Here is a 13,848-nt window from a genome sequence, read left to right as displayed (position 1 = left end):
GCGAAAGGAAAGACAATAAGACCATGGGATTGATCCAAAGATGGGCTATTTTCCAGGCAATTTCAGAAAAGACAATGGGGCTGAGATTATTCATTAAAAAAAAAATAGTTAAAAGTGTTAGAAGCAGGGTAGGAGATTAATAGAAAAAAAGGATGGAACAATGGAAGGACTAGAGGTGCCCAAGAGGTCAAAGAATCAGGTTAAATGAAAGCAAAAGAACGGAAAAGCTGATGAGTGGAGGGATCAGGGAATGGGATGCTTGGATTTAGTGTTTTGGAATATGGGTGACCACAGGGCAGAGGGTGAGAATAAAAGGATTGAAAATAAACGGAACTGGTACATATCATGCTGCTTTTAAAAAATTATTACAATAGTCTGATTCTTTAAAATGAAGCTAGGCAAAATCATTAAGCTTTAGTTTAAATGGCTAAATCAAAAATACTTTGAGGCCAAATGACCTTACCAGAAGTCTTAAATATAGAAAAAACAACTTGAATGACAGTTTTATTCAACACAGGCATTCAATATGAGATGAGAGACTGGCAAATGGGGCAAGAAAAGAAAAAGCTGGAGTGAGGTACCCAAGCAGGTTGTGGGGGAAAAGGTATTCATTAGTGGACTGATCCTGCAGGGACAGGGGTTTTTGTTTGTATAATAGTTTGGTTATTTTTCAGAAATAGAACACTGTCCTCTAAAACCTAAAGTGAAATATAATTAGGGATAATTCTGAACCTAAAATTCTTAAACCAACAGCAGCTGATATTTGATTGTTAACTCTGTGCCAGAGAACTGCTCTGCATTGGCTAATTTAAAAGAGTAAAAAATAGAAAATACAAATTAACAGTTTAGATTAACAGACCTTTAGACTGTTAAAAAATAAGATAAATAATGAAAGTAAGTGTGTCAAAGCTATACTGTCAATTAATATTCTATATCTTATTCTGATTCTTTGTCTTCTATATTTTTAGTATTATATATTTTGGTCAATCAAGCCAATGTGTTGATTCAATTTATTCTTTCTTGCAACTTTTTATTATGTAATTTAAAAATCTACAGAAATTTCGAAAGAATAGTACTATGAACACCAATATATATACTTCTATATTTACTATTTTCCAATTGTTCGGATTTTGACAAATCTGCTTTATCACTATCTTTTCCTATCATCTTGCCTTGTCTCTATATAGATATGGGTTTGAATATAGGTATAGATATACGATACTGATAAGATACAGATACAGATATAGATATATCAGTGGCTGTCAATCCTGGGCAATTCTTGCCCCCCAGGGACACTTGCAACATCTGTTACCCTTTTGACTGTCATAATTGAGGAGGGGATGTGCAACAGGCTCTGGTATGTAGAGGCCAAGGATGCTATTAAACATCCTCTATTGCATAGGATAGGCTCCTACAACAAAGAATTATCCTGTCCAGAAATATCAATAGTACAGAAATTGACAGGAAAAAATATACATAACTATATATACATATATGTATATAATATAGAAATATATATTTAGATATATATTGTATATATAATAAATTTATATTTAGACTGATCATTTGAAACATTTGTTGTAGACATTATTATTGAACTTTGATCAAATATATGTGCACACCCACCTATTCACTCCTAAATAATTTAACATGTGTCTTCAAAGAAGAGATATTAAACACAATACCTTATCACACTCATAAAATTTTAAATTGATTCAATATTGTCTGTTACACACATTTACAGTTCAAATTCAAATCTCCTCAAGTATCCCTTTAATGTCCTTTATGGCTGTCATGGTTAGGGACAGGTGTCAACTTGGCCAAGTTGTGGTACCTGTTCATCTGATTGGGCAAGCACTGGCCTGTCTGTTGCAATGAGGACATTTCATAGGATTAGGTCATGATCACGTTAGCTACATCCACAGCTGATTCCATTTGTAATCAGCCAAAGGGGAGTGTCTTCTACAATTAGTGATGCTAAATGCAATCATGGGAAGCCTTTTAAGGAGGACTCAGAGGAGACAGGTTGCATTCCTGCTTTGGCTGGTGAGTCTCTCCTGTGGAGTTCATCCAGGCCATCCATTGGAGTCATTGGCTTCGCAGCCTGCCCTGTGGATTTTGGACTCTGCGTTCCTACGGTCACGTGAGACACTTTCATAAATTTTATATTTGCAAGTGTTCCCTGTTGATTCTGTTTCTCTAGAGAACCCTAACTAATACAATGGCTCTTTGGGTTTCCGTTTTGTTTGTTCTTCAATTCAGGCTCCAATCAAAGCTCACGCACTGCAGGTTAACCGGGTTGCCTTAGTCTCTATTAACCTCTAGCAGTTTCCACACCTTTGTCTTTCTTATTTTTTTTTGAAATGGCAAATCTTATTTATATTATGTGCTAAAGTAGAACTGCTTTCATTATGAGCAAAACCATTGTCAAATGAGTATCAACAGATTTGGAACTGATAAGTAACAGAGAATCTTCAAGAACAACTTCAAGATAGGTGTTTCAGAAAATAATCTGATTATCCACTAGAAGAGAGGCCCTTAAGGAATTTAAAGAGATTTTTTAATATATTTACAAAAATTTTAAAAGACCCCTTTATGATCATGTCGCAACTTAAACATAATGAATGTGGAACATCATATCTCATCTTTGGGAGGGGGAGGTGATTTATACATGCATGCACATACACATATATACACAGTCGCTAAATATAAATAGACACTTTTGATTCTTTCAGAATTTAAAATATAATCTAAAACTTGTTTTCTTAGTCTGTTTTGTCCTTCAAGGTAAGATACCAATTAGTTATTTTTGACCCACACAGTAATGGCTTGCTGTGGGCAGCTCTGGTGTCCACATAATTCCTTCCCTGCTCGCTGTGCTTCCAACCCTTTCACTGCCACCAAAGAAAGCGCTTCAGAATTTAGGGGTAGAAAGGACATTACTTTAGTTTTTATTCAAGGTAATCAAGCTAAAACGTTAAAACTTCACTCATATTCAATCCTTATAATACACTTTATATTAAAAATAGCTAAAAAATTGTTTTTATAACAATAGTGGACAAGTTACTAGAATACGGGGGAAAAACTATAATTTGTCTTTATATGTTTACCTATTTTTCTAATTTCTACTTTTGTTTTCTAATATACACATTAACACAGGAGTACATACATATAATTTATACATCTCATATTGGGGCTATATACATTTTTTTTTATCGGTTAGGATATAAAATCAAATAGTTTAAAAGCCAGTGAGTGGTTGAACTGGGGCTGGTTCCCAATCTTGGCAAACTGGGGAGTGAATCCTTTCTCCTTCTTTTCATTCTACTGAAGACTTATGAAGCATGAAAGCCAGTCTGTTGGACTGCACTGTTTACTTCAGGTGGAATCAGATAGTGGCTCTTGCTTATCACTCCATTTCATACCTGCAAATTAGTTGCTTATGGGTCTGACCTCCAAGCATCTTGCCAACATACAAAGGCAATGTAAAGGTGACTACTTGGTATAACAGTATATTCTTATACCCTTTAGTAAACTGAGGTTATCCAGCAGTGAGAACTGATTTAAATGTTCTTTCTGAGCCCCCAGGAAGCAATTAAACACTAGCTAAATATAGCTTAGAAGTCTGGAAAGAATTATAGCAGATAAATGAAATCAGCAGTTAAGATTTTTATAAGGTTTAGAATTCAAAAACTCCAACAATTATTACAAATTACATTTGTTTAAAGTAATACATTTTAGCCTAAATAGTCCTTAAATTGTACATTTTAGGTTTTAGTACCTTCGTAAAAGTACTTTGGGGACTGCTGCATCATTTCAATTACATGATTATTTCTTTGCCCATTCTTCTCTCTCTTTTCTTTCCCGAATAACTTCTTTCAGATATGGTTCAAGATAGAATTCATCCTCCTTATATTTTGTCTACTCCTCCTTAGGCAAGATTTGCTATCTCAAGCTCAGGTCCAGTGCGCTCATAATGCGAAAGACCCTGTCATTATAAGTGTTCTCAGGAAGCCTTCTTATGGCTTCTTTCACATCTTCAGTCTCAGCTATTGTATCATCTTGCATTAACCCCAGTTTACTGAACTCTGCAGCATTGTAATACCATTTTTGAATACCACCCAGCCATCGGTCTGATGCTACAACAGCAGGCTGGCCCGCCATTTTGACCCCAGAGTCTATCACTGACATTTTCGAAGAGCCTAGGACAGCTGCCTTGTAGAATTTCTTAAGTGGCTACAAATTAGTAATTTTCAAATTCTATCATTCCTTTCTGCATTTATTAGCTGGCATTCTTCTCTAAAGAAGAGATTTTTTTTTCCTTTTTAGATAGTATCACTTATTCACTCATGGATTTTTTAAATTACTATTCAAAATGTGACTTACTCCTGTAAGTAAATACTTTTTAAAATGTGTGGAATTTTCTTGAGGCTTCTCTAAAGGGGTCTAAAACTATCACATTCTCAAACCATGACCTGTTTTGATGAACATACACATCGCATACTGTGTAGATATCTTCCCCTTGCCCCTCCAAATCACCACCCTTCTCTGCCTTGCCCTTTGCCCTGTAAGACTGGACAGATCTGCATGGACTACAGCAAGAGACTCTGTTGCCCTCTGGCTTCCTGTTGGGTTTGGCTCATTGGGAGCAAGGGCAAGAGGCAGGAGAGACGGTGGAAAAATCCCTCCTGCAGGGTCAGTGTGGGCTGCCCCAACTGAATTAGGGTCCCATTTCCTATCAGACTCATCTCCATACAGCTCTCTGTCTCCAGATTGGGTACAGAAATTTCCCTTGTTCCTTTAGGACTAGAGGTTGTGAAGGAGTTTTATTATCAGCCCACAATCTGCACTTCCTTGGATCTCACACTTTCCCTGGTGAGTTCCCCATGCACTGCACATGAGATCATACTCCTTGGGGACTATGTGCTAAGGATAAGAAGATGGGCACAGTATGACCCCTGCCTTCTAGGAGTTCTAAGGGACCACAAGTTCCTCACAGAGCGCACTGTCTTGAGGTGGTACCTGGTGAAACTGAGGTAGTTCAGAAAGACCATAAGCACTCTAGTGCTTGTTCCAATCTTAAATAGTGACAAGAACCATGCCATTTGTCTGTATCCACTTCCATCCCCATCCCATATGTACCACAGTGGTGTATGCAAAAGTGTGTGTGTGTAAACATATTCTGTCAAAGTTTACTCATTCACAAAAGAAAGCAGTGCTCTTTCCCTTACACCCTAGGCTTCAGGTGCTGTCTTGTCACAGAGCAGGAGTCATTTGTACCATGACCTTCATAAAATAACCATTTCTTTTTGTTGAGGCAAGAACCACTTGTGATTTGCATTCTTGAATGATCAGGTAGAAACTTTTATTTTTTAAGAATCAAATTCGTTTGAGCTCTCTGACTTTGCATTCACATTGGTTTTCACACTCACTATCTATCAGATACGCTAATGGACCAGTATTTGGATTTAGGTAAATAGGAGAAACTTAAAGCTCCTTACCCATCTTTGGTAATCACAAGTTGAAATAAGTCCAGAGGGCATATGACACATCATTCAAAGACTATTAAAAAAGATCCTCAGAAGATGGCAGAATAGGATAGGCCAAGCTCACCCTCTCCAAGGAACAGTCAGAGAAGTGACTGGAAGATGACTGGGATGGCAACTTGAGGATGTAAGTGACCTGAGAGGATCCTTCACACCACACAGGGAGGCACCAGCTGCAAAAGCTGAAGAACTGAGATGCAGAGAACTGAAGACTGTCCAGCTAGTGCAAACAGCCTTATGTGCCCCCCTTCCAAACAGAAGCCTGAAGCCCTTGGAATGAACGTATTTTTTTTTAATTTATTTTTTATTTATGATACATATGCTATACAAACACATTCTTATCATATGATCATTCAGTTCTTGTTATATAATCAATAACTCACACTATCATCAAATCGTTCTATATTCATCATTATGATCATTTCTTAAAACATCTGCATCAATTCAGAAAAAGCAATAAAAAGAAAACAGAAAAAAATTCATACATACTATACCCCTTACCCCTCCCCTTCACCAATCACCAGCATTTCAAACTACTAAATTTATTTTAACATTTGTTCCCCCTATTATTTATTTTCAATCTATATGTTTTACTTGTCCATCAATAAGGTAGACAAAAGGAGCATCAGATACAAGGCTCTCACAACCACACAGACACTCTGCGACAGCCATATCATCACAATTATCTTCAAGAAACATGGCCACCGGAACACAGTTCCATATTTGGAACGAACGTATTTTACATTTGGAAAGAACATTTCTTTTTGGGTTCCCAAGAGTGGAATATGCCAGTTTGAATCTGTTGTGTATCCCAATAAAGCTATGTCCTTTAATCCTCATTCAGTATTGCTGGATGGTATCTTTTTGACTGTTTCCATGGAGATGTGACCCACCCAACTGTGGGTGGTAACTTTTGATTAAATGGTTTCCATAGGGATGTGTCTCCATCCTTCAAGGTGGCATTTACTTATTGGAACTCTTTAAGAGGGAACCATTTTGGAAAAGCTTCAGAGCCCACACAGTCAGAGATGGGTAAGGCAGTAGAAAATTATTTTCTGTCTTATTTGGAAATGCTAAAGATCATCAATATTAACAACACAGCATAGTGCAAACCTCACAACACCAGACAGAATTAGTTTATTAATTTAATTTTGTATGCAAGAGACCTCTTAAGCACTAGGCATATATAAAAAAAGAAAAGAAATAGAAATAAACTACTAATTCAATTTTCCCTTCCTTCCACTTAAAATATTCATTATAGTCTATATTATCTTTTGCATAAAGATTAAAGAGCCTGGATACTAAACAGTGATAAAAAGGAGGCAAAATGAGGGACTCAGCTTACCGTGGTAATGTAACGGGAGTGGAACTCTGGAGCATCTTTCAAGAATGTGAGGCCAGGGTGTGTATCCACCACATCCTGAAAAAGAGTAAATCCAAGATTAAATTAACAAACATACCCTATAAATACCTACAGACAGTCTCCTTTCCTGTAGACTAAGTTGCCCTTTGATCAAACTTACTATTTTAGAATATTGAACAATGCACTTAAAGTTTAATACTTTCCTAAATTTAAATTTTATTAAAAGTGCTTTTCTTTATGTGCTTTTTTTATCAATAAAAAGGTAAAATTTTTATTAGCTATATTTGATAATTCATAAATCAAATGTCTTAGAAGTATGTACTTGTAATTCTAATACATCAAAACATATCAGGGATTGCTAAGTGAAATTCCCAAAGAAACGATGGTAGGCATAACTCAACGAGAATTATTCTCTTTCTTTAATCTAGGCCCATGGGAGAATTTTTGAAATAGCTATATAGTCAAGAAATTTGAAATCTGTATAGGTTATTAGTCGGGGTTAGCTGAATTAGTTAGGGTTCTTTAGGAAAATAGAACCAACAGGAGATATCTGTGAATATGAGATTTTATAAAGGTATCTCATACAACTTTGGGAATGCATAAGCACAAATTCTGCAAGGCAGGATGCAAGCTGACAGCTCCGAAGAAGGCCTTAATGAATCCTCTAGGAGAGGCTAGCTGGCTGAAGCAGAGAGGGAGATTGTCCCTTCTGACTTATCCTTTAAAGACTTCAGATAATTAGATTAAACATCACTCATTGCAGAACACACTCCCTTTGGCCGAGTGCAGATGTAACCAGTCATGGATGCAATCAATGGGCTGATGATTTAATAAACCAGCTTTTTGGTTTATTTGTCAGCCATGAAATATACTTGGAGTAACAGGCCAGTGTTTGCTTGACCAGACAACTGGGCACCATCACCTGGCCAAGCTGACACATGAAGCTAACCATAATATTCCATTCCTTGTCAACTTGGTAGCAACACACATCACCTTAAGCCATACTTAATCTCTAAACAGAACACAATAACAGACATGTTTTTACTTAACAATACTCAACTTTCCTGCATACAACTGGAAATACATTTACTTTCTCCAGAATAAGGTACAAGTCCTTGGGTACTTAAACTTTTTTTTTTTTATTAATTAAAAAAAAAATTAACACAACAGTTAGAAATCATTCCATTCTACATATGCAATCAGTAAGGTACTTAAACTTTTTTTTTAACACCGCATTAGATTTTTTTAAAACTTTTTTTTATTAAGTAAAAAAAAGATAAGAAATTAACACAACATTTAGAAATCATTCCATTCTACACATGCACTCAGTAATTAGTATCATCACATAGATGTATGATCATCATTTCTTAATATGATCATCATTTCTTAGTACATTTGCATCGATTTAGGAAAAGAACTAGCAAAACAGCAGAAAAAGATATAGAATGTTAATATAGAGAAGAAAATTAAAATAATAATAATAATAAAAAAAAAATATATATATATATAAAGGAAAAAGAAAAAAACAAAAACAAAAGATACAAACAAACAAACAAAAAACTATAGTTCAGGTGCAGCTTCATTCAGTGTTTTAACATAGTTACATTACAATTAGGTATTATTGTGCTGTCCATTTTTGAGTTTTTGTATCTAGTCCTGTTGCACAGTCTGTATCCCTTCAGCTCCAATTACCCATTATCTTACCCTGTTTCTAACTCCTGCTGGTCTCTGTTACCAATGATATATTCCAAGTTGATTCTCGAATGTCGGTTCACATCAGTGGGACCATACAGTATTTGTCCTTTAGTTTTTGGCTAGACTCACTCAACATAATGTTCTCTAGGTCCATCCATGTTATTACATGCTTCATAACTTTAGTCTGTCTTAAAGCTGCATAATATTCCATCATAGGTATACACCACAGTTTGTTTAGCCACTCATCTGTTGATGGACATTTTGGCTGTTTCCATCTCTTTGCAATTGTAAATAATGCTGCTATAAACACTGGTGTGCAAATGTCCGTCTGTGTCTTTGCCCTTAAGTCCTCTGAGTAGATACCTAGCAGTAGTATTGCTGGGTCGTAATCCATTCTGCCAGTCTATGTCTTTTGATTGGGGAATTCAGTCCATTACCTTTTAGTGTTATTACTGTTTGGATAATATTTTCCTCTGCCATTTTGGCTTTTGTATTATATATATCATATCTGATTTTCCTTCTTTCTACACTCTACTCCATACCTCTCTCTTTTGTCTTTTCGTATCTGACTCTAGTGCTCCCTTTAGTATTTCTTGCAGAGCTGGTCTCTTGGTCACAAATTCTCTCAGTGACTTTTTGTCTATAAATGTTTTAATTTCTCCTTCATTTTTGAAGGACAATTTTGCTGGATATAGAAGTCTTGGTTGGTAGTTTTTCTCTTTTAGTAATTTAAATATATCATCCCACTGTCTTCTAGCTTCCATGGTTTCTACTGAGAAATCTACACATAGTCTTATTGGGTTTCCCTTGTATGTGACAGATTGTTTTTCTCTTGCTGCTTTCAAGATCCTCTCTTTCTCTCTGACCTCTGACATTCTAACTAGTAAGTGTCTTGGAGAACGCCTATTTGGGTCTATTCTCTTTGGGGTGCGCTGCACTTCTTGGATCTGTAATTTTAGGTCTTTCGTAAGAGTTGGGAAATTTTCAGTGATAATTTCTTCCATTAGTTTTTCTCCTCCTTTTCCTTTCTCTTCTCCTTCTGGGACACCCACAACACGTATATTTGTGCGTTTCATATTGTCATTCAGTTCCCTGATCCCCTGCTCAAGTTTTTCCATTCTTTTCCCGATAGTTTCTGTTTCTTTTTGGAATTCAGATGTTTCATCCTCCAGTTCACTAATTGTAGCTTCTGTCTCTTTAAATCTACCATTGTAGGTATCCATTGTTTTTTCCATCTTTTCTACTTTGTCCTTCACTCCCATAAGTTCTGTGATTTGTTTTTTCACATTTTCTATTTCTTCTTTTTGTTCAGCCCATGTCTTCTTCATGTCCTCCCTCAATTTATTGATTTGGTTTTTGAAGAGGTTTTCCATTTCTGTTCGTATATTCAGCATTAGTTGTCTCAGCTCCTGTATCTCATTTGAACTATTGGTTTGTTCCTTGGACTGGGCCATATCTCCAATTTTCCGAGCGTGATCTGTTATTTTCTGCTGGTGTCTGGGCATTTGATCAGATTTCCCTGGGTGTGGGACCCGGCTGGTTGAAAGGTTTTTCTGTGAAATCTCTGGGCTCTGTATTTCTTTTCCTGACCAGTAGGTGGCGCTCGTGGCGCTTGTCTGTCTGCGGGTCCCACCAGTAAAAGATGCTGTGGCTCCTTTAACTTGCCAATCCGAATCTCGCAGTCGGCATGGGAAACCGCGCGTGGAGAGGGGGTCGCTGGCCACTGTGGCTTGGGGGAGTGCCGGTCCAAATTGCCCAGCTGGCCCGAGACACCAAGTGTGGTGGGAGGGCCCCGCTATCCAACGTTCCCAGTCGGACCGGGAAGCCACGTATGTGGAAGGGACCCCAGTCGCCAGCCTCCCCGGCCCAGGAAAGCGCGCACCCCTCGGGTATCTCACTGCAGCGGATTCTCCCTGCCCATTCAGCCATTCCAGAATGGGGTACACTGTCTTTTTGGTCTCTGTCGTGGCTCTAGGAGCTGTTTTGTATTGTTTCTGTTTCTTTAGTTGCTGTTCTGGAGGAGGAACTAAGACCCGCGCGTCTTACTAAGCCGCCATCTTCTCCAGAAGTCGGTACTTAAACTTTTAAACTTGATATTCTATAATTTAAATATTATGACACGAACAATATAACATATGTCATATGATTAGGGGATAAGAAAGAGAAGAAAAACAAAGATATGTGCTTTATTTACAAATACAAACATACTTACAACAAAACAAGGAGGAAATAGTCATACCATCACAGTCCTTGTTTCTGTAACTGGTCATGTGGTCGAAGTTTATATTTATCACTACCTTTTTCCACTATCTATTCCATGTTCCCTTTATCAAGCAAGCGCGTCAGCTGGCTGTGGTTCTTTACCTGATGGGGTGATCCAAACCCTCATTCCTGAACTTTCTGGGCCACTGGTAGTCCTGCCTCGATTGGGTTCTTACAGTTTTCCATTGACTTTAATCACGGGGCATGGTAGTACTAAGAGATGCTCTAGAGGATCACCTGTATTCCAAAAAAACTCTTCTTTAGACTGTAGATGCAGTCCTGTTTCCCACTGATAGTCAGCATCAATTACCCCAGCTAGAATAGTAATCCCCTTCCTTGCCTGTTGAGTCAGAGGTATGAGAAGCCCAAAGTGACCAGATGGTATGGAATCATTTTTCTGTCTCCTGGTAGGAGAACTCCTCTTTTTGGCACTAAGATCTGCAGACCAGCAGAGCTTAAGGTCGCAGGGACAGAAAGCAAGAATTTTTCTAGTGGACCACTAGGGGTGATAGTGAGTAGTGCCAATCCCATTTCCTCCCTTTAATTCCTAGACCCATGAATCCTGGCTATGGGAGAAACAGTACGATAGAGTAACACTGATTCAGAGCATATATAGCTTCCTGGAGAACACTGCCCCAGCCCTGCAAGTTACTGCCACCTAATTTGTGCCATAATTGACTCTTCAAAAGGCCATTCCACCATTCCCCATCACCAGCTGCCTCTGGATGATGGGGAACATGGCAAGACCATAGAATTCCATGAGCATGTGCCCATTCCTGCATTTCATTTGCTGTGAAATGCAAATCTTCGATCAAAAGCAATGCTGTGTAGAATACCATGATAAGGCATTCTCTAAGTCCAATGGTGCTAGTTTTGGCAGAAGCACTGTGTACAGGAAAGGCAAAACCCATATCTAGGGTATATGTCTATTCCATTAGAACAAATTGCTGCCCCTTTCATGATGGAGGTGGGCCAGTGTAATCAACTGGTTACCAGGTAGCAGGCGCAACACCTCGGGGACTGGTAACATATCAGGGGCTAAGTGTGGATCTCTGCTGGTGGCAGATTGGACACTCCGCAGTGGCTATAGCCAGGTTGGCCTTGGTAAGTGGAAGTCCATGTTGCTGAGCCCATGCATAACCTCCATCCCTACCATCATGACCACTCTGTTCATGAACCCACTGGGCAACGACAGCAGTCTCTGGGAAAAGAGGTTGACTGGTACCCACAGAATGGGTCATCTTATCCACTTTATTATTAAAATCTTCCTATGCTGAAGTCATCCACTGGTGGGCATTCATGTGACACAAATACCTTCATGTTTTTTGCCCACTCAAAAAGGTCTATCTACATACCTCTTCCCCAGACCTCTTTGTCACCAATTTTCCTGTCACACTCCTTCCAAGTCCCTGACCATTCAGCCAAACCATTAGCAACAGCCCATGAGTTGATATATAAACACACCTCTGGCCAGTTCTCATTCCAAGCAAAATGAACAACCAGCTGCACTGCTCAAAGTTCGGCCCACTGGAATAATTTCTCTTCACCACTGTCCTTCAGAGACATCCCAGAAAGGGGCTGCAGCACTGCAGCTGTTCACTTTCGGGTGGTACCTGCCTATCATACAGAACCATCTATAAACCAGGCCCGAGTTTTCTCTTCCTCAGTCAATAGATTGTAAGGAACTCCCCAAGAGGCCACTGCTCTGGGCTGTGAAAGAGAACTAATGTGGCAGGAGTGGCAGCCATGGGCATTTGGACCACTTCTTCATGTAACTTTCTTGTGCTTTCAGGACCCACTCAAGCCCTATCTCGTTTATACTATTTCCACTTTATGATGGAGTGCTGCTGTGCATATCCAACTTTACGGCTTGGAGGGTCAGACAACATGGAGGGTCAGGCAACTCAGGTCTCATGGTAACTTGGTGGCCCATGGTTAAGCGTTTAGTCCCTGCTAAGGCCTAGTAGTAGGCCAAAAGTTGTTTCTCAGAGGAGAGTGGTTATCTGCAGAGGATGGTGTTTTGGTTTGTTAAAGCTGCCAGAATGCAATACACCAGAAATGGAATGGCTTCTATAAAGGGAATTTATTATGTTACAAGTTTACAGTTCTAAGGCCAGAAAAATGTCCAAACTAAAACATCCAGAGAAAGATACTTTGGCTCAAGGAAAGTTGATCTGGGAAGGCGTGTGGCTGGCATCTGCTGGTCCTTGTTCTTGGTTCCACTGTTTCCATCTACTTGCTGATGCCAGTGGTTTTCTCTCTAAGCATCTGTGGGCATTCACTTAGTTGCTCCAGGAAAAAACTCTGGGTTTCATCTCTTAGCTTAGCATCTGCCAGGGCAGGAGATTTCTTCTCTTCAAGTTCTGGCTATTTCTGTGAGTCCTTGCTTAGCACCCAGGCTATTTCTGTCTTGATCTCCAAATGTCTATATTGGCTCTGTCAGCACTGAAGTAACTGTTTTCCAAGCATCTGTATCAGCTCTGAGGTTTCTTCAAAATATTTCCCCCTTTTAAAGGACTCCACTAAACTAATCAAGGCCCACCTTGAATGGACGGAGTCACATCTCCATTAACCAAAAGGTCACATCCTCAATTGGACACGACACATCTCCATGGAGATAATCTAATCAAAATTTTCTGCCCTATAATACTGAATCAGGATTAAAAGAAATGGCTGCCCCCAGGAGATTAGATCAGGATTAAAACAGCTTTTCTGGGGTACATATAGCTTCTTACTGGCAAAACCCTGTATTACTTTCCTATGAATGCTGCAACAAATTATCATAAACTGGATGGCTTAAAACAACAGAAATTTATTCTCTCACAGTTCTGGAAGCCAGAAGTCCAAAATCAAGGTGAAGGTAGGACTGCACTGGCTCTGAAAATTCTAGGAGAGATTCCTTTCTTTGCTTCTTCCAGCTCCTTGTGGCTCTAGGTATCTAGGCTTGTGGCTGCATATCTTCAAGCTCTGCCTCTGTCTTCA

The 13,848-nt window shown here is 38.8% G+C and overlaps 1 protein-coding gene and 1 pseudogene across 5 annotated transcripts in view; both read right to left on the bottom strand.

Moving 5' to 3' along the window:
* The window catches only part of PPP2R3A (protein phosphatase 2 regulatory subunit B''alpha), a 255,930-nt gene that overhangs the window by 88,327 nt on the left and 153,755 nt on the right, over window positions 1-13,848 (bottom strand). For all 5 annotated transcript variants that reach the window (XM_077130191.1, XM_077130188.1, XM_077130189.1 and 2 more), the window contains one exon: window positions 6,892-6,966. In XM_077130191.1, coding sequence (XP_076986306.1) covers window positions 6,892-6,966 — 75 coding nt within the window. The remainder of the gene's footprint in view (window positions 1-6,891; window positions 6,967-13,848) is intronic.
* On the bottom strand, window positions 1,468-6,873 carry LOC143657620 (cytochrome b-c1 complex subunit 7 pseudogene; annotated as a pseudogene).

The sequence above is a fragment of the Tamandua tetradactyla genome, chromosome 15 (assembly GCF_023851605.1).
Source record: "Tamandua tetradactyla isolate mTamTet1 chromosome 15, mTamTet1.pri, whole genome shotgun sequence".
NCBI classification, from domain to species: Eukaryota; Metazoa; Chordata; class Mammalia; order Pilosa; family Myrmecophagidae; genus Tamandua; species Tamandua tetradactyla.
Note: the sequence above shows the minus strand (reverse complement) of the source record. Positions and strands in the feature narration are given on the sequence as shown.